The sequence below is a fragment of the Dermacentor albipictus genome, chromosome 2 (genome assembly GCF_038994185.2).
Source record: "Dermacentor albipictus isolate Rhodes 1998 colony chromosome 2, USDA_Dalb.pri_finalv2, whole genome shotgun sequence".
In the NCBI taxonomy this organism is placed as follows: Eukaryota; Metazoa; Arthropoda; class Arachnida; order Ixodida; family Ixodidae; genus Dermacentor; species Dermacentor albipictus.
Genome location: NC_091822.1, coordinates 126,446,257 through 126,472,337, shown reverse-complemented (window position 1 = coordinate 126,472,337; position 26,081 = coordinate 126,446,257). Strand labels below are relative to the sequence as shown.

Sequence of the window (26,081 nt, the reverse complement as noted above, 5' to 3'; positions counted from 1 at the left end):
GAGCAAGCCCTATACTGCATGGTCTCATCGCTTGATCATTCTGGACCGGTCGCGCTCGGTGATAAAGTTACAAAATAAGCTTTCTTTGTTTCTGTTGCAGGCTTACGTAGAAGAGCTACGAAAGCTTGGCCACAAGGTCACCTACCCGAAAGGGAGATTCTCCATCATGATGGGCGTTAACAAGCATAACGGACGTCTGTACGCGAACTCTGACTTCAGGAAAGGTGGCACTGTGGATGGATACTGAGGTGTTTTTTTTTTATTGCTGCGTCATCGTCACTGGAGTGAATGTGCGGCTTCTTCAGCTGCACGGCTGAAGCTATATATGGTCTTTTCTGCGACTGGACAAGGTTGTGTCTACCTCCATCACTTCGCCCAGGAACATTGTGGAGTGCCAAGAATAGGCTGTGAAGCTAGGGGCATGTGGCTTTAACTACGCGATGTGTTTGAAAACGAGAAAAGAATGTGGAGAGGGGTACGGATGGGCGCGGACGGCGATCCAAGACCGACGTAAGGTGGAAGCTTGAGGCATTTGTGGTCATGCCAGTGTGCTTCCTCTCATGTTCTCCTTATTCTTTCTTTTTTAACTTTAATCTGCCCGGCGTGGATTACAAAGCTTGCCTTGGCAGATATTTCCCAGATGCAAGCATATGTGAGCCGTGAAGTTTAGCTTTCTGTCGAAATGACGTATTCACTCACGTCCATGACTCGGCGTCACTCGGCATGGGTTTGTGAAGGTGTTGTGTAAATACCGAGTTGAGCAGTCATCGCTATTATTGCTGACCCGCGGCCATTCTGCATAGCTTCTGCGTGAGTCTGTATTAACGTAAAATGTTACGAATGCGACACAAAAGAGTGCAATGGGTTCTTACAATGCGCAAAGCGCAGTGCGGTTGCTAGATAAGCCTGATATCGGTAAGTATACGTAGGCCATGCTCAATTATTGATTACCGTGTCGGCGTGGCGGCCGCGGTGCGAATATAGTACGGGTAGGCTGCCTTCAACTTCCACGGCATTCAGCAGCTCATTTTTTCGGCAGCACACGTACCACTCCGAGTGGATTGTATAGCACACAGCCAATGCAAATCAACGCGAAGGAGAAGCATCTGCTAGCAACGTGCTGCTCAGAATCTCGTCCACGTTAGAAATGACCTGTGGCCTGAAAGTCCTGTGCTTACGCAAGCAATAAAGATGTACACGACGCGTCGTATACACGGGAAGAATTCAATTGATCTTAAGCAGATCGAGCGACCTTAAAAGCATACCTCGTACGTTAAAAACTTGCGAAGTGCAGGTGGTCGGTAGCGCTCTGGTAGAAGTAACTACGACTTTAGTGTCTGTGGCACAGTCAAGTACAACAACAGCGTAAACTGATATTTTTCAAACCTAGTTTCTAACAATCATTACAGGCCTTATAGCAGAATACAACTTTAGAAAAAAGGGGAAGCCCCGCCAAGATGACCGAAGCGCGACAGTCGATTGCCTCCACGACTAAAATAGTCCTGCTCAAAAAAAAAAGTGCTTTGAAACGCGTAATTTTCGGCATAAATAAAGAGTTGTATTTTGATAACTTGTCTGGTAGAGTTCTCGTGATTGGAATGCTACAGGACATGTCGGATCGCGAGAGAAAAATAACCCCGTGCATTCTACAATGCTGCGCGTCGTTTGCTTTTTAGCTTCAGTGCAAGGGACAAAACAAGAAAGAGCAGCTGTGTATATCTTTTGCGCTGGTTTGCATATACACGACACATTTACTATTTGCTTTCCGAGCTTAAAGTGAATCAGTTGGTATTTAACAAGTACTTAAATCAAAGCAATGCATTTAATGAAACCGTAACAAACCTGGGGCGAGAAGCCGACCGAGGCAGGAAAGATACAAAAATGCTCCATTCATCGTTTTAAATAAATAATCTTGGTTTTAGGTAGCATAACGTTTATATAATTTTTTTTTTGCTTTGTGTTTCCACAAGCTTGTTTTCAGGAATGTGAATGTGTTCCTTTTCACTTTTGTTTTCGGTAGCCTGCGGTCTCGCCAACTCGTGTAGCGTAGCGTCAGCGACACTCCCTGCAATCTTTCGTCACCTGATCACTGCTGAGAATAAACGCACGCGGCACAAACTCGCAGTGTTAATTCCGCCACGATAGACCAACACAAACAGTTTGCGAATTCGATCTGACGAGGGGCAGACGCACTCGGCTGACGAGATTCGTCCCAGTTCGAAGCGCGGGCGGCCATTTACGGCGGGGTCAGGGCCGTCTGGCTCGTGACGTCAGTCTAGAGTACGCACCCATTGGCAGAGGCTCGTGTGCATCCTCCTTGGAGTAGTAAACGCCCCATATCTTTAAAGTTGTACCCGACCATAGAAACGTACTTATGTCCTGCGAAGGAAGCGCATTCTGTGCATGTACGGGATGCAAACAATTACCTGCTGCTATGGTGCCCACTTGGTGTACAGTTACACTTCAACAATGCTTTGTACAGCCCGTAATGAATTACGTGCCATAGGCGCATTCATAGTCCGCCAATGCGCGGCTTGTCTCTTGTCATGTATATTATATGCAGAAATTACTTTACCGTAGAGCCTCGTGCTGTGCGGAATTACAGCTCCACTTATTATTTTAAGTGTTATTTCAATAAAATAAATTCATTGAAAAATGGGGGTGACTAAAATTTGCTGGTGCGTGTTGGGAACTGAGAAAAATGACAAGCTCTCATGTTCACGAAAGGAGCTCGAAGTAAACCCTACCCTGCCACTACCCAGGACACACCCACTGCAGTCATAGTGCAACTTGCTAAGCCATAGCATGAAAGGCGTTCATTGAAAAGCGGCGCCTGCCCAGCCACTAGTAACACAGCCTGCTAATGCGTCGAGTTGCTGTCCTTGAGGAACCCTTGTGACATGGGTTCGCTTCCGCCCAGCAGCGGTTAAATTTAAAGGGTAATTTTTGTTCGTTTTTGTAGAGTGGCACACACCTCTTGCCACATAAGCAGTGACCCAACACGGCATCAAAGAGGCCTATTGTAGACCAGCAAATACCGACTGGCACATACCCAGCGCTCCAACTCGGCGTTTCATTTCAGAGTTTCATTGAAAAGCGGTATACGGGCTGTTTCAGCTAATTCGGGCCAAATAATAAAAGAAACAAACGTAGGTGCTACGTGTGACGAATCGGCGCTGTATTGCTCCGAGCCCTATGGAGCACGTCATGATATTTTTAACGGTTTAATGGTTAATTAACGTGGATTGCTTAATTAACGTTTTCAATATGAACTCTATCGAAAAATTTTCAATGGAAAAGTACCGGCGCTTGTTCAGGTGCATCGGATTATTTATTCTATGCTGAAATAACGGTCCTGTTAAATTTTTTTCGAGGCGTTTCTTAAAGTGCGCAAAATTTAAAAAGCATCACGTGACTGCCGGCTACCGACCCGTGCTTTTAATGCTTTAAATGTAAGTTGAACGAATGAGCAAAGGCTGCTCCGCGCACAGAGATGCATCGAACAGCCTGTCGGTGACTGCGATGGACCGGAGGCAGCACGGTTTTCATCTGCGCCTTTCATCACACTGTCAGCCTCGGCCCCTACATCGTGTTCTTGATTAGTCCGAAAAAAAGAAAAACGCTTGCGCTGCGTCAAATGCTGCCTCCGGTCCCATATCGCATTCGCACATTGCAGTCGCTTTTTCGTTGAAGAATTTCTTCCTTAAAACGGTACGCCATCTGTCACCTAACGTGCATCGCCGTCACCGACAGCCTGTTCAAAAGATCTGTGTGCGCGGAGCAGTCTTTGCTAATGCGTTCAACTTGCATGTGAGGGCTCTCAAAGCGCGGCGCGTTAGCCGGCAGTCACGCGGTATTTTTAGAGCGCAGCTCTTTGGCAACCGTTCCTGCGTTTCGAGTAGCTGTCGTCCCTCGCCGTAACGAAGGTCATCATCCGCCCACTGCTCTAACTGCGAATGCTCCTGCTGCCACCTCCCGCGCTCTGCGTGAGTCTTGCTCTCCCCTGGTCCTCCAAAGCCGGATCATGTGTCCTCGCCTATCCTCTCGCCCCTTTCCTCCGCGCAGCGCCGTTGCGGTGACTCTCGCCGCCACCGTCCACGCCGCCCTCACCATCCCTTCTCCCGCTGTCGCGGCACTGCCGCGGTGCTGGCGGTGGGTGCTCCTTCCGCCTCGCGCGTCGTCCACGGCTCTCTGCTCCTCCGTCTCCGCGTCGCGTGGCTGTACGGCTCTCAGCCATGTTTCTCGCTTCCCAGTTTGCGATGCGCGTTACGCAGTGGCATTTGTCTCCTCTGGCAGTGTTTCCGCCAGGCTGTCCTTCTCCCACCTCCAGTCTTGCCCTATACCTCCCCTTACCTGGCGCAGTGCCGTTGCGGCGACTCGAAAGACACAGAATTTCGTTCCCTTATTTCTACTTCCCACCCCAACCTTGTGCGGCTATATTGAGGCCTGTCTGTGAGTGAATGAGTGTGTGACCTCTATTCAATACCCCTGTTCTCCTCTCGTCTCCTCATCCCACCTCAGAAGAAACATTAAATAATAATTGCTAATCTCCCCTCCCCATCTCCACGGCGATGACCGACCATAAGATGGCGCGTCGCCGAATCGCCGGCTCGATAGCGGCGGATCGCGTAGTGTGCTCCCCATTCCGGAGCGCAGAACCACCTCCGTTCGGCACTGCGTCTTCTGTATGCCGTTGCCTATTGTTGAAATAAGGCATCAGCTGCGCTCAAAGATCGCATTACCAAGAAGCGTAATCGTCGGCCATCTTTTTTTAAAATTTCGCACTCTTCAAAGAAAGTCTGCAAAAAAATTTAACAAGGCTTAGCACAGATGAAATAATCCGACGTTCCAGAAGAAGTGCTAAATTTTTTTATGGAAGTTAGTATTTAATACTTTAAGTAGACAATCCTTGTTAATAACTCAGCTTGGCGGATTGAGAAAAAAATATCACGGTGGGCTCCATAAGGCTCAGATCAATACAGCGCCGATTCGACAAGCGCAGCGCCTGTGTTTGCTCTTTTACTACTTGGCCCAAGTTAACTGAAACACCCTGTATACCCAGTTCCGCATCTGCAGCGACCCATGTCGGTGACAAATAGGTTCGTTGAAGAGCTGCGCATATGTGTGTACACATCGCCAAACACTCACTCACTGATGTTGTTCCGACGGTTAGTTTCGAACCCTGTTCTCTCAGTACTGCCAGCCTGATGCTCTAGCCATTCCACTATGGACTGCACAGTGACCCAGGTTGGCGAGAGAAAAGTTATATACAAACACACAGGGATATTATACATAGTTGGCCCTAGCAAAATTCGCGAAGTACCAAGGAATGGTAACGCGTAAAAAATGTGCAGATGCCAAACAACGTTCGAACCTAACTTACTCGAACCTTACTTTGAGTTTGAAGCAAATGGGTAGCAGCGGAAACAATGGGACGTGGCTGAGACAGATGAAGCACTGTCTGTCTCAGTCATGTGCCGTTTGTTGCGCTGTTACTCATTTTCTTCAGGCACGTACCAACCGGTCCAAGTTAGCACGTTATCGCTTTGGGTTGGTGAGCTAGCTGCAGTAACGATGCTACCAGGACAGGTACATAACCTGCAATGCTTCTCTGTCCGCGTCACAAGGACGAAGGCAATGTATGATGCTATTCGAAGGAAGAGAGAGAGAAATTTATTTACAGAGTCTAAGGAAGAATGTCGATGAGAGGTATGCACAAGGGAAGTAGGACACTTAAAAAAGCATTTCGCTCATCTATAACCCTTGTGTAAGAGCGGCGCATATCCATTAAAGGGCAACTCGGCGATTTCTTGACTATGCCAAGCTAATAGGACATTTAGGTTCCCGAGACCGCCCTGTCACGTGCCTGATAGTAGAATTGTTCCCCAAATTTGAAAGGAATTGTTAAATAAGCAAGAAAGCCAAAAAACGAAATCGAAGCCTGACCGAGCGAATGAGGGAACCTCTTCGCGTCGCGTCACGAGAAAGCAGCATCATAGCAGCTAAGCCACCGCGGCGGGAGAAAAAGAAGCTTTCGATGCATCCAGATGGCTCATTTATAAGTTCTGCGGTATGTCTTTAGAAGCAGCGACAAATGGAGGCACGTATACCGCACTTGGGATGTAATAAAATGCTATGCAGTGCACTCACCCAGTTCTCAATAAATTTTATCAGGGCAATTAACTCTCAATTTACGTCACTAAAGTCTTCCTAGAAGTTTCTAAGATTCCAGAAATGCAAAGTTGTCGTTGAGGTTGCTAAATTCTGAGATGCTCTGCCTAAATTAATAACAATAATAATGTGTAGACGAATGTCTGCCACATCTCCCCCTCCCCCGTTTGGGGGAGGGGGAGATGTAAACACCTCATGGCTACATTTGGGAAGGTCAGCTGCCGTCGACACCTCCATCGCTGCGGTAGTCGGCGTTGGCGTGGAGGCGTTGGTGCTTTCGCTGCACGGCCATCACGTTGTTGAACTCTCCAAAGACTGTTTGTATCTTGTGGCCTTTTTCTTCAAGCTGGCGAGCGTAGGTCTAGAAGAGAGGGACAACGTTTTGCGCATTGTGGCATTTTATTCTTAGCCTCTCTAATCAAATGGTAGTTAGAAACTTGTGAGCTTGCTCATGAGGAAACAGTTCGGCGTTAATGACAATAACATTGTAATGGAGAACGCCAACGCACCTTTCTTTTTTAAACACATAACGAGAAATGTCCAAAAGCCACATATAGACGTGTACGGTTCCGTTCCAAGCAAGAGGACGCACCCTTATTACTAACTCACTTAAACTTGGAAAAGCAACACCTGCTCTCTTATGCGTCCTCACATAAGAAGGTACTAGACGCCTACACAAGATAAAATGACACCCACATCAATCTTGAGGGTTAATAGGCTTTATAAAGTGTATTTATTACTTTGCTAATTAGTGCACTTCCGGTCGTTCACCGATCACGTATTTGGGAGGTGTCAAAATTATGGAAACCGAAGTTTTTCTGCTTACTGCATTGAGAAAGTTAAGATACTTAGGCAGAAGAAGACGATACACAGCTCTGCCTTTTCTTCGTGAGCAACCTAGGTTTTGCATTAAGAGCTGCTTTGCTGTCGCTGAAAATTTGCACAAAATTGTACTTTGTAGTCTACAATCGTGAAATAAGACGTTTAGTGACTGTGAGTCGCTTAGTCATCAGCTAAACACCAGTACGCACCCATGGCCATATGGTTAAAGATGCATGGGCACCTCAGGGATTTTTACGAGTTGTGAACGCGTAAGCATTAATGTCCAATTGAACACAGCTGAGTGGTCCTTCGAGTTAGGAAATCCTCGCGGGCAAACGATCACGTTGAGACGCTTGGCCAACGCCTCCTAGATAGTACAAGACCGGTGCACTTCGATCCGTGACGTCATGCTACCTTGTCCGACTGCCAGAGAATCTGATTGGGATGCTCCCTAGTAAGCCGAGCTGATTATGACGCAACCACTTTCGTCACGCCGGGCTTGGAAATGAAAATTTCGGTCCAGTAAGTACAATGTCATAAAGCAGGGTGCACAGGCCGGGTATCTAGGAGGCGCTGGTTTAGCCGAGTGAATAAGGCGCTCGGCTTCTGAGCGTGGGGTAGTAATAGGTTCGAAACTCACTACCGCCAACGTTTCATTAAAACTTCTTTCTGGGCGAGTTGGTGCAAACTTGACATAAAAATTGCTACAGCGCAAACACATGCACCCCCCCCCCAAAAAAAAACAAAAACAGCGCTTGTGCCCTGTCCTTCATACTTTGTGGTTGCATGTGTTTGCGCTGTAACAATTTTTACGCCAATGTTCCCCCTGTCGAATTTATTCTGTTTTTTAAACATTCATTTCTTTATAGCCATAACCGAGGCGAAGTTATAACGTGGGAGAAAGCTTGCGCGCACAAGGAACGCGCGGGTAACACAGGCTTCTGAGAGCGAGAGTGACGTGGCGTCGCAGCGATGCCCTTTCCCCATTGCGCAACATCTGGCGCTGCAGCCAGCAAACCCGCTTTTACCCACTCGCTCTCCGCTATAAATTCCCGTACGTGATGTGGCGTCGAAGCCAATGGGAATTTAGCTGCCGTTTCGCTGCTCCAGACGACAGGAGCCGGCCTATTCGCTCAATTGGCCATTTGATGCTTTCGCATCAAAAAGGCTTCCGCATGCGGGGCAGCGCAAGTCAGCCGCTCTGTGAGTGATTATCGCTTTGGTTAGGGAAAGGCAGATGACGGCACCGAAGCTAATTAAACCTGACTAACGTACTTTTCCGTCTGCGCAAACGGCAATACATTGTTCCTTTATGCATGTCAAACCAGGAAGGCACTGGGGTCAAATATTTCATTATATGTTCTTCAATAAAAACCGCAATCTTGGTGCGGAATTTTTAAGGGCCAACGGATTGTGCTAATTCCCAGTGATAACTATACCACTCGCTGTGCATCAAGGAAACCTTACCAGTACGCACTTCGGGATATTGAGGTTCCACCATGACATCATCGGGTGTGAGCTGCTCGTGCAGCCTTGCGTAGTCGATGGCTTCTTTGATGTTGCCGCTCTGCCAAAGTGCCCTCATGCTCACCTGCGGAAACCAAGTGAACGTCGTCAGAGTGCATGCATATGGCTGAGATTGCGACAAACGCCGGAAATAAGTGCATTGTAAAGACAGGTCCCTTTCTGGAACGCATTCACCCAAGGATAAATGCAAACCGTTGTAAATCAGGAAAATAATGTCAGCAATAGCACTATAGCCGTCTAGCTCGGTGCACAGCTTACATTGAATGATGCTTTCATTCAGGTGGCGAAGGCGAAGCGTGGTATGCCTATGTGTATATCGCGCTACAAACTGTGTGGTGGACGTGTATGATGTTGATTGGGGCCGGGACATCACTGCTGTGGGAGCGTGCTATCTTCCGCAATCGTACAAATGGGCTTTAGAGGTGAGCGTATGAGTAGTTTTGAACAGCTTGCGAAAGTCATGTCCTCAAAAACGAAGCAATAACCGACGTACTGCTGCTATCTTCCCTCCTGTATGAGGTAGCGATAGCTAGACACCAGACGACATGTCTGGGACTGCCAGCAGACTCTTAGGGGCTGACTTACCGCTTTATAGGACCATTCGAGTGATACGAAATACTGTTTAAACCTTGCGCGCATCTGCTACACTAACTCGAGCATCGATGCTGTTCTGAATAAGCTTGGATCTTCGAAGCTGGTACACAGGAAGCAGTTGTGAGGTGGAGGGTGGCATCGAATTGCTTAAAAAAAAAGAAACTGGAGACGAGGTATTCTAGGCGTTTTTTTAGAAAGGTTTCTGGAGGCGTCGGTGTTCGGAACTCGTGTTTACACCGGGCTGTGCCATGGCGAGTAGACTGAGACCGTTCGCCTCTCTTTGCGTTATGTTTCGGTCACATTGGGTAATACAGCCTCTGTAGCTATGGCTGGCTCATTGAAGTCCTACTGGGCGAGTAAAAAGCAAACTAATAAGTGTAAGCTGGTCCATGAACCCATAGTCGGTTTGAACTTTCACAAACTAATTGTACAATGACCATAGTGAGGCTATTAGAAATGCCGTAGTTCCGGTATCTAGATAAATGTTAGCCATATGCGTTTTTTAACATGCATCGAAACCTAACTGCACTAGTCTTTCTGCATTCTGCCCCCGTTGGGGGTACGGGCATTGCGGACGCAAATGGTGCCCCCGAACTTGTACTGAGCAGCAGAGCGTTATAGCATAGTCCTGTTATAGCCTGTAAGCGGATGGTCCAACGCCTAGGGAAAGTGAAGGTGCGTGGTGGCTACACAGACGTGGGTGGAAAACAAGAAGTAACATGACATTCCAAGTCGAGAGCTCATCACGAATTGGTCATATTTGGGCAGCAATGCTGTTGTCACAATTGCAAGTTTCTGTGAAATCTCACGCTCTGAAGTTCCGATCAAGCCAATTTTGCTTAAGAGACATCGATATCGACATGTGTTTCCGTCGACAAGTCCTACAAAAAGAATTGAAAATTTTGCTGACGCGACATCATGCCAGACTTACCGCAGTAATTTCCGCCTTATTTTGGCACATCGTTTGTAGTCATTTCTAGCTCAACCCTGTAGAGAAGGCATCTAAGCAACTAATCTATGATCAGCATATCTCAGTGTCATTTTTTATTAGTTGAGAGGGTGAGATAGGTAAATTATTACTTAAGGAAGAGTTAGGAATACCAATACAGGCTCGCACACATACAGCTGCTTGTTATTTTTCTGCGGAACCTCATTCGATCATTATGCAGCAGTTGCAATGGTTTCTTCTAATGATGACGTGTCACTGACCAGAGCCACTGCCGTAATTATCTTGCTTCCACCTGAGCCACCGATGACCATCTCCACGTCTCCGTTGGCGTCAACCACCACAGCGGGGCTCATGGAGGACTGGGGCCTCTTGCCCGGCTTTATTAAGTTGGCCGACGATGGTGCGAGGCCCCAGAAGTTGATCTGGCCGGGTGTCGAGAAGTCGTTCATCTGGTTATTGAAGATTATTCCCGAAGAGCTCCGTATCAGGCTTCCGAAACTGCACAGCGAAGTTGAATAGAAAAGCGCCACATCAGGCCAGGCAAGCATTATCGAGCGCTTAGCGAGACACAGGTTGACTAAGCGTGCGAAAGAGGGTGAGCGTTGGTAATTCATTACCGTATGTCTTACCTGCGCTCGTGTCGATCATGTCGGCTGTTAAGTGAACTACTTCTGTTGGTAGCGGCAAACATCATAAACTGCATGATGTGCGCCCCAATGCAACCGATCCAGAGGACATCCTTAAGTTTTCCAAAATATTTCAATCAATTACCAGAGTACCTGCCACCTCACCGCCGCCCAGCCCTTTAACTTCATTTATTAAGAATTGCGTTAAATACAAGTTTTTGTTCGGCGACGAGCTGCCTAGGCCGTCCGATGCCGGCAGACAGCTGCCGCAGCTGAAGCTGCGCACCACTATCGAGAAACTCAACGATGAATCTCGACACTGGGAGGTATGATTAGACTGCGCTCCTAGTATTGCAACACTGTGTGGGCTACTAAAATATAGCAGGCTACGCGAGCAAAAATTGTAGCACAAGTAGTAATAAATAGATGAGGAATAAAACGATGGGACACTTTGATTTTAAGATTTAATGATATTTAATGGCGATAGCCGAAGGCTGCATGTGATAACTATGCTAAATAATAACTTGATACACGAGCAATACAAAGCGCTTTTATCTCAGTGACAGCGGGATGTACGATAGCCCAGCGCCCAGCGCACAGGAATGAACGAAATACTTTAATTTCCTCTCTCGCAAGATGCTTGCGTAATCGTTTTCGAGTAACATTAATCTGGGTCCTTAGTCAAACTCGAGGAGGAGGAGGCAAAGGAGAGGAAAGACAGGGAGGTTAGCCAGTGTAAGTACCGGCTGGCTACCCTGTGCTGGGGAAAGGGGTAGAGGGAATAAAAGGGGAAAGAAGAAGAAAGGAAAAAAAAATGAAAAGAAAAAAAAATATAAAAAATATCAAAAAAATTTTATTTATTTTATTTTTTTATTATTATTTTTTTTTTAGTCAAACTCGAGATGCCTGCACTAACAGTACGGACAATGATACGGTTTATGAACTACGCCGGAGCGGACTCAAGACTGACTAAGTTATGCCACCGTTTGAATGATGAACGTTTAAGACAGCCCTGCTCTTTAATTTCCCCTTAGCGCAGAGTAGCAGGTTAGAGCGCATAAGCTTAGGTCAACCTTGCCTTTATACAAAATACGCCTTTATAAAAAAATGTGCCTTTATACAAATAAGTCGTTGCCTTCCTCAGCACAACCATCTCTACAGACTGCTCATTCCCAGACAATCCCTCTGAAGTGCGTTTCAGGTTTATTAATATTAACACGAGGCATGTGGCAGCGCACGCAAAAAAAAAAAAAATCATCAGAGCTCAATCTTACGATGAATGTCGACGTTCATGTAACTAAAGAAACATTGAAGCAACGTAGCGACACATCGTATTGCCCGGGCCGAAAGATGTATGCTGCCGGGCTCCTTTCTTGCGTTTCCTAGTGCACTGTGATGCATGAAGTACACAAATAGAGGGAGGAAAAGAAAAGAAGAGAGTGACAAAGAGTTTACGTGCGGAGGCGAATTCAGTGCGGAATGGAAGACGACGACGTCGAGGAGCGTCAGGCACGTGAACGCCTGGGCCAAAAAGATAGAGTAAAAAAGGAAAATGACATAATCGGAAAAGTGCACGAAGTTCCCAGGGGCCAGTCAAGAAAAGGCAAATCGGCCAGAGTGGCAGAAAAGCGAGGAGCGTTAGCGCAAGAGGGGGGGGGGGGGGGGGGAGAGCTCGAGGAAGGGAGGCAAGAGTGAAGATCGGCCACCGGACATGGGGTTGAAGACGTGCCGTCGGGTTCTGGACCCGAGCCACCAGGGCTTCACCCGACCGAGGCCTGCTGTCATCCTGTTCCCAAGCGTCGCTACTCTTACGGAGCACGGCCGGTGAACTACTCTAGCCGAGGCCTGCGAACTTCTGCGCACACAGGCAGAGTGCGAGTAGTCAGGGTACGAGCCCGAGTTTGCACCCAGCTGCCTGGCCGAGACGAAGCCTCCATCTGCCCGTGCCGCCAAACCGCCTGCGTCACCTCTTAAAGCCGGAACGGTGCTCTGATCGATGGCGCATCGGTCAGCCACATTGACATTGTGGTGACACCAACGCCACGAATTCTTTCGCCGCCTCGTCTCCGCTTCTCCGCGTCAAACTGTTGCTTGCATACTCACACTCATAACGTGCACCTAACCCGAGTGGTGTGGGTATACTGTTATAGCTCTTATTGCATTTTGTTTCTCGTCATAGGTTTTTCACTGAGTGGTTATTTTATGCGTTTCTATTTTCATTTGTTGCAATAAATATTTTTTTGTGTTCCGGAAGAAACGGCTTTGTCCTCAATTGAGTTCTCGGAGGCTCCGCCTCAGGGAGCGGTCCGCAACAAATAAAGAAAAGAATGCTGCGCCCTCCAGTGTCGCCGCCACAAGGGCTGCGCGTTGCGTGCATTCAGTTCCGCCGAGCGTTAGAGAAATTTAAAGGATCATTTTTTGTCATTGTAGAGCGGTACGTGTCCAGTAGCACCCACCTAGTTACCAATGTTAGCGTCAAAGAGGTTGATTGAAGAGCGGGCCACACCTACTGGCATGTACCCAGTGAACCCGGTTGATATCAGATGGGTTCAATGCATAGAGGTTCATGCAAGCGGGCAAGTGGGCGAGCGGGGGTACGGATGGACGGACGGTTCGACCGACCGACCAACTGACCGACAGAGCAAAGTCAAACACTACTAGATTATCCGTTCGTAATCTTTAGAATGTTCATGACACTCAAATTTAAATTAAGGAAAAATAGTTAATATTGGACGTTGTAGAACAAAACGAACACTCGCGAATAGGTAAACTGTATGAAATATTGAATTTGATAAAAGGCTGATAGCGGCAGAAAGACAGATAGTGAGAGATAGATGCAGAAAAGACAGATACTGGAAACAGTCGGAGAAATAACGAACAGAAAAATTGCAGGGGCACATGCTGAACGCCAACGTCAGGGAAAAACCAACACAAACGCCTCAGTGGACTGTGAGTTTCACAAGCAGCTCTCCGGCAAAAACGCCCGACTACGCTCGCAACCTTTGCGTAATCCTTTAGGAGCAGTTTGATGTTTGTGTTTTGAGCAATACACTCTACTAGCGCTAAGAGAAGCGTGTCCTGACTGCTGCATGCTGGAACAGCTACAGCATTTGAATCTGATTGACGCAAATGCGGTGCACCGGTGTATTCCTTAAATGGTCGCTATATGCAATTTAGCGCATCTTTTCACGTAAATGTGCGCTCATCTACAACCGGAAACACTGGTAAAACTTCTGCCTGAAGACGCACCAACTTCTGTTTGGAACCCCTGTGTTAGTTTGATCATACGATTCATGGCTTATAGAACATAGGAAAAGGCATTAGAATGAAAGTTACCCATGGTGGGGGATGTTATACCGCCCTTAAGAAGCGAATCGCTTCTTATACTGTAGAACACATTTTCAAGGGATGGCATTAAAGGAGTATAACGTGTCCTGTAATTCACACAAGCCCCGATCGCTCACTTTAGAATGTCATGAGAGAGACAGCTATTCAACCCACTATCCATTTACGGTGCTGGTGACGCTAAGGGCGTCTCCGTCGTCTTCCCACAGGGAGAGGTGCGCCGTGCCTCTATTCTCTGGCGCAGGCGCGGTGTCGAGGCCGTAGTGAGTTGGGTCGTGGTATGTCCTGTCGTCGTCGATCTTCCACCGCGTCGCATTGGCGTAGTCCCAGGACGTCAGGTTCTGCAGCACCTGCACGCAACGAGAAAGAACGTCTCTGTCGAAGCAGCTTGGCTGCTCTGGGACGCTATAACGTAAAGCTATTCCAAATTTTTCTACTCCGATTCTGCAATCAGCCCTCCGCAATTGGTCAAAAACTTTTTTGGACCACCCCCGCTTCGCCTGTCAGTCACACGACGTCAGGCAAACCGCGATAGCTCCCCATCTGATATGACGTGCACACTGATTATGCATGACTGGACCGAATAACAGAAAAATGGTTATTTCTGATTCGACGCCTTTTCGCCGTTAGCCCTCGGCTACTGGTCAAAAGTTCTCGAGCGGCACCCACTTCACCTGGCTGTCACGCGACGTTACAAAGCTGCGAAAAATCATGGCGTCAAAGTGACGTCTGCACATTGAAGAAGAATTAATATGCAGAAAAAAACTGAAATTTTCTCTGGATAGCCGCAGTTTGCCCCAGTCTGAAAGGAAAAAAAGATGGCTGCCACCGATTTTTCGAGCACTGGCTACTTGCACCTGCCGGAGAGCATCGGTTCATTTGCGTACAATAAAACATTTTGCGTGGCCGTGTAACGTTTTCGAACACTTTCAGCAGTTTGACGACCTTATTCTGCTAGCTCTTCTTTGTTGAGGATCCGTTTTAGCGGTATTCGTAACCTTCCGTTGCATGCCGCTGCGATTTTCGACCAGCCACCGCAAGCTAAGGGGAAGTGGACCAATCGCAGAAGCCGGCACCGCCCTCTCCATCCGGTTATCAATTTTCAGTGCACTCGCTCGGACACATCTCCACTTGAGCGTGCTCCTCACCTTTTGCCAGCCAGTTAGATAAGACAAGCTGCACAGAGTAGACAATTTTATTCGTTTTTAAATCAACCAAAAGTGACCTCCCATAAACGAGGACAGCGTTTGTTGGTCTGTTTAGACAACCCTGCGGGTCACCGCCCGACGCTTGCGTTGGCGGTTACGCGAATTTGACGTCAGGAAATTGGAATAAAAACACATTGGAATATTTTTATGTTATAGGGCCCCTGGCTACGTATATTCTCCAATTCTTTCCATCCGCTAACACTCCTTCCTTTCCGCCAGTGTAGGTGTGGTGGAACGGTTAACCTTCTTTTGCAATTAATTTGCCACTTCTCTTTTGCGATATATGCACAAGAAAGGAATGAAACGAGAAGACATCAGCAACAAAAGCAATTGAATAACACTGATCTTGCGTGCTCCGACAAAGAGAGTCACTGGAATTACGATGTTGATTTTTTGAGCGCACTTTATTCTACTTGTTCCGCTTGGAGACGCCACGAGCTGCGATCGCAGCTTTGCCAATGTAATGTAATCGCGCAAGAATATTTATTGATCTCTGTCATTAATTACATTGAGTGGATCCCGGCCACGGTGGCGGCGGCATTTAGGTGGGGGCGAAATGCGAAAACGCCTGTGTGCTCAGATTTAGGGGCACGTTAAAGAATCCCAGGAGGTCCAGGTTTCCGGAGTCCCCCACTTCGGCGTGCCTCATAATCAGATCGACATTTTGGCAAGTAAAACGTCATATATTAATTAAATTGAGTGACAGTAGGGCCTCTAAAATGTCATGTGTTCAACTTTTTTTTTCATAGAGCTGTGGAAAGAATGAGTACTATGACTTCGTGGCTTTGAACCGTACCCTCGCTGTTTTGAACCAAATTCACGAAGGATACTTTGAATCATGTGTATGAGAGTTGAATACTACAGCATTGGTCAACTTTCCCTGGTGTGGGATCTATACGGCGCTGTATTAAAGGATGTCTTAAATATATAAATAAAATATGTTATAGCAAGTATTTACAGGTTACTGCGCCTTTCTGAGAAATATATCTAGGCTTGGTTCCCGTCCCCCCCTCTCACATTCTCTGATAGAAATATGCGCATCACAGGAGTGTCTCGTTGCTGTCTTAGGTTTGATAAGCTATTTGTATTTTCTTCTGATTTCTAGAGAACTGTTAGTTGCAGTTCTGTTTCTATCAAGTGTTACAAGAACATTTTTGTTTACTTACATCTCTTACGTCTTCAAAGCGTGGGTCACCAAGGAGGCTTCTCTTCGCGAAACCAAACTTGCAGGCTTCGATAACGCTGCGCAAAAAAAAAAAAATAAGCAGTGCTGAATTGTCAAGTCATCTTATGCATACAGTGCCCATGACCATGGAAGGTAATGTTAAACCTTTGGATAAGTGCACACCCGCAATTGTACGATAGCTGATATATCTGCTACTTTCATGACAGGATAATCTAAAAAAATGATTATTTTCAGGGAAAATAGCTATTACTGTATTCTCAAGGTAATGTTGGAGAAAAAAATGAAAGAAGAATAAAGTTCTCAAACGGGTTGTGATATTTAATTGCGTTTCCTTCTTTAGTCATCTTATTATTGAACATTTACCAACTAGCCCAAGTTCGTACTATTTAATTCGCTCACAGAATTTAGGCTAAGCAGACGCGGCTACTGTGGTTTACGAGTAAAGTATGGAAGATACACTTTCTAGAATCTTATTCGCGATTGGGTTAGATTAAGCATGAGATTTACTCTCAATGTTTGAAATATTCGGAAACACCGCTTCACATGACTATGGACTTCACTATAGTGATAAACTTAGTGAGCTTCAATTGGCGTGGTGGATTTACAACTTGGGCGCTTTGTTACCCAAATACAAGTTTGAATGACACATTTGCAATGACAAAGAAGATCGGTGTGGCTAATGGACAACTGCCCTCAGAAGAAAGTGCCACGTCTGCCGTGGTCGACCTGCCTATAGAGCGATCTGTCCGCGACACAAAAACTACGTTTGCCTTCCTCCCTTTCCACTATGCTACCTGTCCGTGCTAGGTCAGTAGATCTTACCCACTCGGCTACCCACTCGGCTACCCGCTTATCCACTCAGTCGCACCGCCAAATGACCTTTGTCATTCACTTACGCAGCTCTTCGCTTTATTGCGAGAAAGTGGTTTAGGGAAATCTTAGGAATGCACAAACGGCCGCACATGACGGACGCATATCCACAGATATACTGCTCGAGCCATGTCAGCCATCCCATCCCTTCATAAAAACAAACAAACAAACAAACAAACAAACAAACAAACAAACAAACAAACAAACAAACAAACAAACAAACAAACAAACAAACAAACAAACAAACAAACAAACAAACAAACAAACAAACAAACAAACAAACAAACAAGCAAGCAAGCAAGCAAGCAAACAAACAAACAAACAAACAAACAAACAAACAAACAAACAAACAAACAAACAAACAAACAAAGTATCCGTTCAATGTACAGTCTAAGAATGCATCAAAGCACCGATGAAATCAGTGGGCTGGACGTGCCCATTGCTTGGCTTATGGTCGCACTCTTTTCATAATTCAGCTGTTGCCGTCTGCCGTTACAATGCTGTACCAGACAATAAAAATTTTGCTACTTTCAGTCAAACTCTGTAGACGCAGAGACTGCAACCTGCACACCTTAAGAACGCGGTCACGCCGCATATCACATACCGGTGCAGAGTGAGTGCATCATTTTGAAGCTCTGCGCTGACGTTGTTTCTGAAAGCATCCATGATAGCCATTATGTAGGTGTAGATGGCGCCACCGCCAGGTGGTGGTGCCGTGTAGAGAACTCGGCCATCTTGGAGAGTAACGCTGAGAGCAGGCTCCCATGTGGGGCGGTATGACCGCAGATCTTCGACTGTTAGGATTGCTCCTGGGTAGTACAGTACATTGGAATATTGTAACAGATATTTTCAAAAGATTCGTGGGTCTGCCAAACTCAAAGGTCAATGGTGACCTTTACAGAGTACGAGTGCGAAATCAAAGTTAAAAATGGAAATGTGTTTTCGACCGGAGGACATTTCACGATCATCTAGAGCTGAGCGTTGGCAACATCGCATTACTACGTGTGCTATTACTGGAATCAATGGACCGATGAATCAAATTGGATTACTGGAATCAAATTGCCGCTTGAATGGCCGCTCGGGGCACTTTGTGTGTATTCGCGGGCTTCTTTCACGCTCAGAAAAACACTTTTATGTAGCACACATTGAGGAACAGAAAGCTGTATCAGGAGCTTGTCATGTCACTCTACAATTTTCCCATTCACACTTTCCATCTAATTATATCATTTGAGAAGCTGCATATTTATGTAGACTAATTATGTAATTAGGCGGAAGGAAAAGAAAATTGTTTTGAGTATCTCCATGTGACGGCAAACAACACTGCCTTTGCTCTGTCCAGCTACGTGGCATTTGCATGTTTTTATACTCTGGCTAAAGTTAGCTGGGACACATAGTATAGTCACTTCGATTCCCACTCAGCGGCACTCACTCACATGCATGCTCACTTCCACTGACAGTCGCCGACGTGTCAGCCACGTTCATACTCGCCTCCACTCAAAAATCACCGTCATGCACTTTCGTTCGTACTCACGTTCAACGGCACTCACTCGTACTCATATTCACGTCTACTTAAACTGATCAGCCTATAAGATGTGCTCGCCCATGCACTGGTTAACTTGGAAAAAGTGCCTGCCCATTCACTCCCGTACTTGTACACCCACTGAATGATTAACTTACGCGCTGGCTGCGTTCTTCCTCGCTGTGACCGTCATTTTGAACTACTGAAAAAAAAAATTGAATTAGAATCTGGGATTTTTACGTGCCAAAAGCACGATATTATTATGAGGCACGCCGTAGTGGGGGACTCCGGACCACCTTTGACCACCTGCGTTTCTTCACAGTGTACCTAACTCTATGTATGCGAGCGTTTTCGCATTCGGGCCTCATCCAAATGCGGCGTGGCATGATAGCAATCGAACCCGCGACATCAAGCTCAGCAGAGAAGTGCCATAGCCACTTGGCTATCATGGCGGGTGTTAGTGGTGAAAGACCCACGAGAATAAGAATCAACGTTCAGCGAAAATGGGCTTGCTGTGAACTGAACAAGAACACTAACTGCCACGCTAATGCATGAAATCTCTAGTTACTGATCCGTAATATAAGACGATGTGATTTGATATGTTTTAATGATATGGCCAATTTCATTGCTCTTACCTTCGCTGGCGATTTCGCGAACCATCTCCTTTGCGAATGGGCCCTCGTAAAAGTAATCCGGACCGTTCTCAGCGATGGCTTCAAGCGTGCGTGCCAGGTCCTTCTGCACGAGCACCTCACCTTGCTTGAGGGGGCTACCACGCTCGAAATTCCAGAAGGCATTCCTGAGGTATCGAGTGCCTAGAATTTAGTTTTTTTATTGGGTCGGCTATATTTTGTGTGCTATGTTACAGGTTACAAAAGGGTAAGCGAGCGAAAGAATGCGGGCGAGTCCAAATTATTATTTTTTTTAACAAGAACGAGATAATCGATCCTAACGATGGACTGAAAGCCCTTCATCCAAGGAATTTATAACTATTTCCAGACACGCAAGAAGTTGACGCAAACTTTCACAATTTCTTGACATTCCTCCACTTTCATCGAGAAGACCGAAACGGAATCACCGAAAAGTGCAAATGTACCGCAATTAGCACGCGCCCATGGGAGTGAGGTAGCCGTTTACACTATCACCATCGGGTGTGCAGATCTAGCCTTCTAATGACACTCGCTTCATGGTCGCACAACGGTGAAACATAGATGGTCCCATCACTCATGGATCCCTGCTAACTGTGAGCAGATTGCGCGCTTTGAGAGCTGAGTTGCAGTTTTCTAATGAAATTGGTCGGAACGTACTGCGCTGTGGAAATAAGCTAGTGAAAATTCATTATGCCTAAAAACGGTTATCATTTCTTTTCATGATAGTCTTAGTGTCTTGGATTAGCATAAACCGTCTGGGTTTATCGGTTACCAAGGTAATTAGCCTAATTTGGAAAATTACTTGAATAACAAGAATCTCGAATAATTTTAAACGGTACGCTTCTATGAATAAGTGAATTCAGAGGAAATCGTTCTACCTCATTTATTCGATGGATGAGCTGTCGACCTGTAATCATGACTCAAGAATGTCAACCTATGTTCGCGAACAATGCTAACGATAGTGCCCATCTTAATGAGCTCCTTCGTTGCGCTCATCGTAAAGTCAGTCTGAAGTTTATCCAGACTGGCTTTAAGAAGTGTTGCACATGCGACGCCCTCAACGGCACCATGGATGGCGTCGATCATTTGGGCTGCCTGGCGCCGACGCCTGCGATGCGTCCAACGAGGATTACTTCACTGGCAGTTCCGGTGAACATGCACCTTGTGATATCGGCTGGCGAAATTTAGTAGCCCAGTTTACGGCAGATAAAGGTGTGACATGTACAAGGTTGATCATTCTTTTTATAAGGATATGGCTTGACATAAATTCAAATTATGATGCTTCATTTCATGCCGACATATATCCGAGTGGATACAGTACTATCGCGAGTCCCCCGTTTTCAAAGATTTTTGAACGCGTTTTCTGAAAGACACCTTATATAATAAGTGCGGCAAAGCCCACACGACCTAGTGACATAGTGGTGCTTCAGTAAGTAGCCCGGCAGATCGGCGCTTGTCCAGTCCATCACTGCAGGCATCTGGATCACGGGATTTTCTTAATTTGTAGCGTCATTCGCTTTAAGAATGACAGTCTGATTACGTGGAATTCATAGCAAGCTGAACGCAAGTAGTGCATGCGTCATTTCGCTTGAACACTGCCTCCAAGATTTGTTCTATACAGGGTGTTCAAAGCTAAGCTTTATGATTTTCTTAAAGTTCGGCACTGGGAGGCACGCGATGACCACCTATGTAAATAAGTTATGCGGCCAGGGGCACACAAAGTGAGCTAATAGTTATCGCTGTGACCAGCCGAATTAACTAAAATTGCAGCAAGCGTGTATGTTTCTATTGAAAAGTTAGAGGCAGTTGTGTTTCTACGCAGGAGGAGTTGGAAGAATTCTTCAAGCGTGTGTGCGCTCCGAGATATGCGATTTCAAATTTTAATGGTCGTTCGCATTATTATGGACGCACAAGAGTGAGAATCGGCGAAGAGCTCCTCCCTGATCTGATGCGACGTGGCCGTTGCGTGTAACGTGTAGTCTGACAACTGGGCGGAGGCATTGGCAAAGATGAAGGTTAGGGCACCTTATGCCCTAACCTTTAAGACATAAGATGCAATTGCTTGAGACCATAGAACTGCACTCTTTATGTTGTTCCTACTCGCACATATTGGCACTCATGTGACCGCACTAAGCATTCGTGAGCTACCGACATCGTGCTCAAACATCCTTGCAGTAAACATAACGAGGAGAAAAATTATCGTCATAAGTTCAATTTGAGGTAAACACCTTGTGGCTGTGAAACGAGTGGTCTTACATCATCAATCCACGTCCTCACTGCTTCGTCCCTCCCCCTTCTCAAAAAAAAAGAGAAGGAGAAGAAGTAGAAAAAGAAGTAATCGAACATTGTAAATCGATAAAAGTATTATCACGTAACATTTAGGTTGCATAGAAAATATGAAATCACATTTTCCGTAATCGTCGCTTTCATTTCTTCTAGAAAACAAGTGGATAAGCTGTGCACAAGAAGTCGCGTTAGTTGATGTGAGATGCTATTCACCATCGCGGATCACATGGTCCATTGGGGCAAGCAAACAAGTAGGGCGCTTCGTAGCAGAGAGCATATGGCGTATAATGCCCCACTGGGAATCCTTCGTTGGCCAAGCGAATGGCGTCTTCGAAGAGCGCTTTCCAGGGAAGCCTGCCACCTAGGCGCTCGTGCAGCTCAGCGTAGCCGCGTATCTCTCCGGGGACGGCAATGGACAGGCCGCCTGCAGATTACACCATAATGAGGCAGCAAGGAATAGAGAAATAAAGGTTAATGTAAATTGACGAGGCCACCTCACCAGTTTTGGTCACTTTGGGCAATATATCTATCTAGGGGCGCTATAACATAAAAGTTATTGCAATTTGTTTATATTCCGTTTCCGCCACTAGCCCTCCACAAGCGGTCAAACATTTTCGGGCCCCGCCCCCTTCCCGTGTCTGTCACGAGTCGTCGCGCAAACAACGAAAACACCTAATCTGATATGTGTACACACTCATTATGCACAATAAAGCAGAACAAACGAAAAGCCAAAATTCATTACGATTCTGCGATTTTTTCGCCATGAGTCCTGCGTTAGTAATAAAATTGTCTCCGGGTGCCCCTACTTCGACTGTCTGTCACACGACGTTCCAAAACCGCGAGCGCGACGTGGACGCACTAAAGAGGCACACTAATAAGCGAAGAAAGCAAACTGCACTTTTTTCGGAATAACCGAAGACTGCCCCGTTCCGAAAGGAATAAGAAAGCTGTCCACCGAGCGCTCTGGCACTGACTACTCTGAGCTGCCGTGGGGAATGTATTTATCTGCATATAATATTTTTATGGTGGCAATATAATGTAGAGCCCTATCGGAACGTATACGACATCACAGCGCAAACTCTACTTCAGTAGAGGTGCATTTTAGCGGTATTTTTAACCTTCCGGTTGCACGCCGCTACAATTTTCTACCAGTCACCGCAAGCTAAGCAAGGGGAAGCGGACTTATCATAGCCGCCAGTACCGCCTTCCTCATCCGGTTATCTAGTTTCACTGTGCCAGCTCAGACCCAGTGAAACCCTCTTTACTTGTCCGAGCTCCTCGCCTCTTATCAGCCGATTAGACAAGAAAAACCGGCCAAGGTACGCTATGGTATTCGCTTTCAAAGCAAACAAAAGTGACCTCCCAGAAACTAGGGCATTTGTTTGAGTAGCTCAAACAACGATTCATATGACAGCCCGGTGCTTGCTTTAGTGGTTACGTGAATGGGAAGTCAGGAGATACGAATGAAGTCAAAATGAAATAAAAATTGAATTCTGGGGCTTTACATGCCAAAACCACGATCTGATTATGGGGCACACCGTAGTAGGGAACTCCGGAAATTTCCACCACCCGGGGATCTTTAACGTGCACCAATGCACGGTTGTTTTTGCATTTCGCCTCCATCGAAATGCGGCCACCACGGCCGGGATTTGATGTCGCGACCTCGTGCTCTGCAGCCCAACACCATAGCCACTAAGCCACCACGGCGAGTTCAAAATGAAGTAGAGTTACGTCGTACTGTCGTTGCTGCCATCTTAAGGTAAAATGCAGCTGATTCGTATGCTTCCAAAATACGATTAAATCGAGGTGGCTATTAATTTATCGGTAAATATAAAATGTGATCTTTTATTGTATCTTGTCGCATAAGACACCCGACTCGTAAAGCGGACCAGTCAGCAAAAATTTATATGTTTAAACTACGTCGAAGTCAAACGTTGGAATTGTTACCACATACCTGACTCGCCACGCACACCTACTGTACACGCTGCCCACCTTTTTTTCTTCGAGCACCAGTACCTGGTCACTTTATTATTTACCTGCAATACTTTCATATTTTCGTTTTTAGCCAGCGGCCTACGTTTCCAACTTGCTTATCCCTGGCGTGCGTGCTCGCTAGGCTACTGGCCCTTGCATTATAAGAGTGCGATTATGAACTTTCCTCACACATGCTAAAGAAGTGCATAATATGCAAAGATTTTTTAATTTAAAGTGTCTCTAGGCCAAAGCTGCACCATCATACGTAAATTTCGTAAAGCGGCGACGCGTCACACTTAGCAGGCCCGTGGAGCAAGTGTTTAGACACTACAGAACAGCGGGGAAGGTATTGAATAACTGTTATAGTACTCCTAATTTGCGCACGAATGCTGCAAATCACTAATCGGACCCGCACCACCAGTCTAGTTCAGGTCCAAGAATAGAGATAATAGCTAGACAACTACTACAAATAGTTTAATACCACGAAAAGAGGTCACGAGCAAAAGATAATAAATTTTACATGCACAGCAACAAAACAAATCATATCGTACGTATACGCAGCTGTTAGGTGAAGAAAACTTTTTGGACAACAAATATGTGGGCCAAGTACACAAATAATGTACCATATATGACCACACTCAAGGCGTTCTTAATTGGTTAAGATAGCGTGTCTCGGGGGCATTAGGGGAATCCTTTATGCTTGCCTAGCAAAAACGCGTTTATTTCAAATCTTAATATCATTGCACTTGGTTTATTTATTCGGATTATCCATTTGGTCTTTGCGTTGTAGTCTTTCTTGTCTCCATGATATCTCCTTGACACATAAGTTGTTCTTGGTGCTTGTTACGTTAGTTATGCACCAATATGGCAGCTAAGCCAAAGGCTGCTCCAACGTAGTTTCCGCATGAATTGCGGGAATGTGTACGCTGGTTTGCAACGCGGTACTTGTCCACATGAAGTTTTTTTTTCAAGTAGTGTTATGCTAGGGTACCAAAATTTCTACTAGAGAAGGCAGCCGCATCCGCTGGTTGTGTTCGATTGCAGAGACAATCATCAAGAAGATAACCTTAATGCAACATCTATTCATCTTCTGTATTATAGACATAAAGATATGGCGCAGTAGAAGATCCAGCAAGCGTGACATTTTGTATCGAATGGCTCAAAAGTATGAAATACAATAAAAATACCCCTAGCAGCGTACGACCTATTGGAAGCACTCGATATCATCTGCGTTTTACTCGTGAATATTGTAAAGCTTTGTTATTTCTTGGAAAGCTTGCGGTGTGAAGACAAAGTGAATTCCATTCGCCGTTATCTGTTATGAATAATAAATTCCTGTACGTCACCCATGAGAGACAGCGTAGCTTTCTCGACGAACATGTCCGTGGTCGCAGCCTTGGGAGCCACCTCTCGAGAGATGAGGGACATGACCCGCCTTTCACGCCTGCATTGAAATGAGAGCGCTTACAATCGTGCCGTTATGGTTCACATTCAACGTAAATAAATGCAGTGGTATTAACATACACTTAGAGGCTCTATTATTATTTAGTATTGAAAGTCGAAACATTTGTGCAAAGGTTTCGACAAAGTTAGCCTGATCCAACGAGTGTACAGTTTGTGTGTAAGCGCCTGCAGATTGTAGTAGTTAAGCGGGGCAGAGCAATTGCGCCGAAATTCATTGATTGTATAAGGACAGGATGTCCTATATAAAAAAAAAACATTTCAAAAGCAAGTGAATTTGCGTTGACAGCGCTTCTACACGCGTAATAGAAAAAATACGAGTGGTTTCGTGTAGACGCTTTTGGGTAAGCATTGTGTTGGCATGTTCTGATCGTGAACAGATTTTAATTATTTTAGTAATGATAAGTACGATAAGTTTGCCCTTGATATAAGCGAGACCTTTCGGGACTTCTTTCAGCAGGAGAAGCGAGCGACCGATGCTTGTCATTTATCAGCTTGTCATTTAACGCCTACATAGTGCTTGACGCTTACCCAAAAATATCACGGTATATAGAAGTGCGTAGTCAGGCCCCCATGCGGCATACCTTGAGTAATGTGTTGCGATAAATCCGCCTCCGATGCCCATGAATTGCGGAAGCACAACGCCCATGCAAAGTAAGGTGGCCACAGCTGCGTCCGCTATGTTGCCTCCCTTCCCGTGTATTGTCCTGCAAAGATCGATAAAGTAAACGTGACAGAGAAACTTCGTCTGCTCGGATATGTCAATCTTCGGATTTGGCACCCTGTGAGCTATATTTATAGCAGTTTTTATTAGAGTCTCCACGATTCCAGACACCAGGAACTATCAGCTGACTTTACAGAGGGCAACGCAAAAAAATTTTTTCCCCGGATCT

General features: G+C 46.0%; 2 protein-coding genes across 11 annotated transcripts in view; one reads left to right on the top strand and one right to left on the bottom strand.

The window, feature by feature from the left end:
- LOC135895937 (scoloptoxin SSD14-like) overlaps nt 1-1,574 on the top strand; it is a 174,290-nt gene extending 172,716 nt beyond the window's left edge. For all 8 annotated transcript variants that reach the window (XM_065424216.2, XM_065424215.2, XM_065424210.2 and 5 more), the window contains one exon: nt 101-1,574. In XM_065424216.2, coding sequence (XP_065280288.1) covers nt 101-247 — 147 coding nt within the window. In that variant the 3' untranslated portion in view covers nt 248-1,574. The remainder of the gene's footprint in view (nt 1-100) is intronic.
- Nucleotides 1,575-6,255: 4,681 nt separating this feature from the next.
- Nucleotides 6,256-25,874, bottom strand: LOC135895910 (scoloptoxin SSD14-like). 3 transcript variants are annotated; one of them, XM_070533045.1, is made up of 11 exons: nt 25,773-25,874; nt 25,074-25,171; nt 21,967-22,177; nt 19,453-19,616; nt 17,903-18,107; nt 16,409-16,484; nt 14,191-14,384; nt 10,324-10,561; nt 8,471-8,584; nt 6,364-6,532; nt 6,258-6,323 (listed from the first exon to the last, which is right to left on the bottom strand). In XM_070533045.1, the coding sequence occupies exons 1-10, from the start codon at nt 25,835-25,837 to the stop codon at nt 6,386-6,388; spliced, it is 1,512 nt and encodes a 503-aa protein (XP_070389146.1). In that variant the 5' UTR covers nt 25,838-25,874; the 3' UTR covers nt 6,258-6,323; nt 6,364-6,385. The 3 variants fall into 3 exon arrangements, with proteins under 3 accessions (XP_065280221.2, XP_070389146.1, XP_070389147.1); XM_065424149.2 differs by having other exon boundaries at nt 6,256-6,532; XM_070533046.1 differs by lacking the exon at nt 6,258-6,323 and having other exon boundaries at nt 6,378-6,532; nt 8,461-8,584.
- Nucleotides 25,875-26,081: the final 207 nt, after the last annotated feature.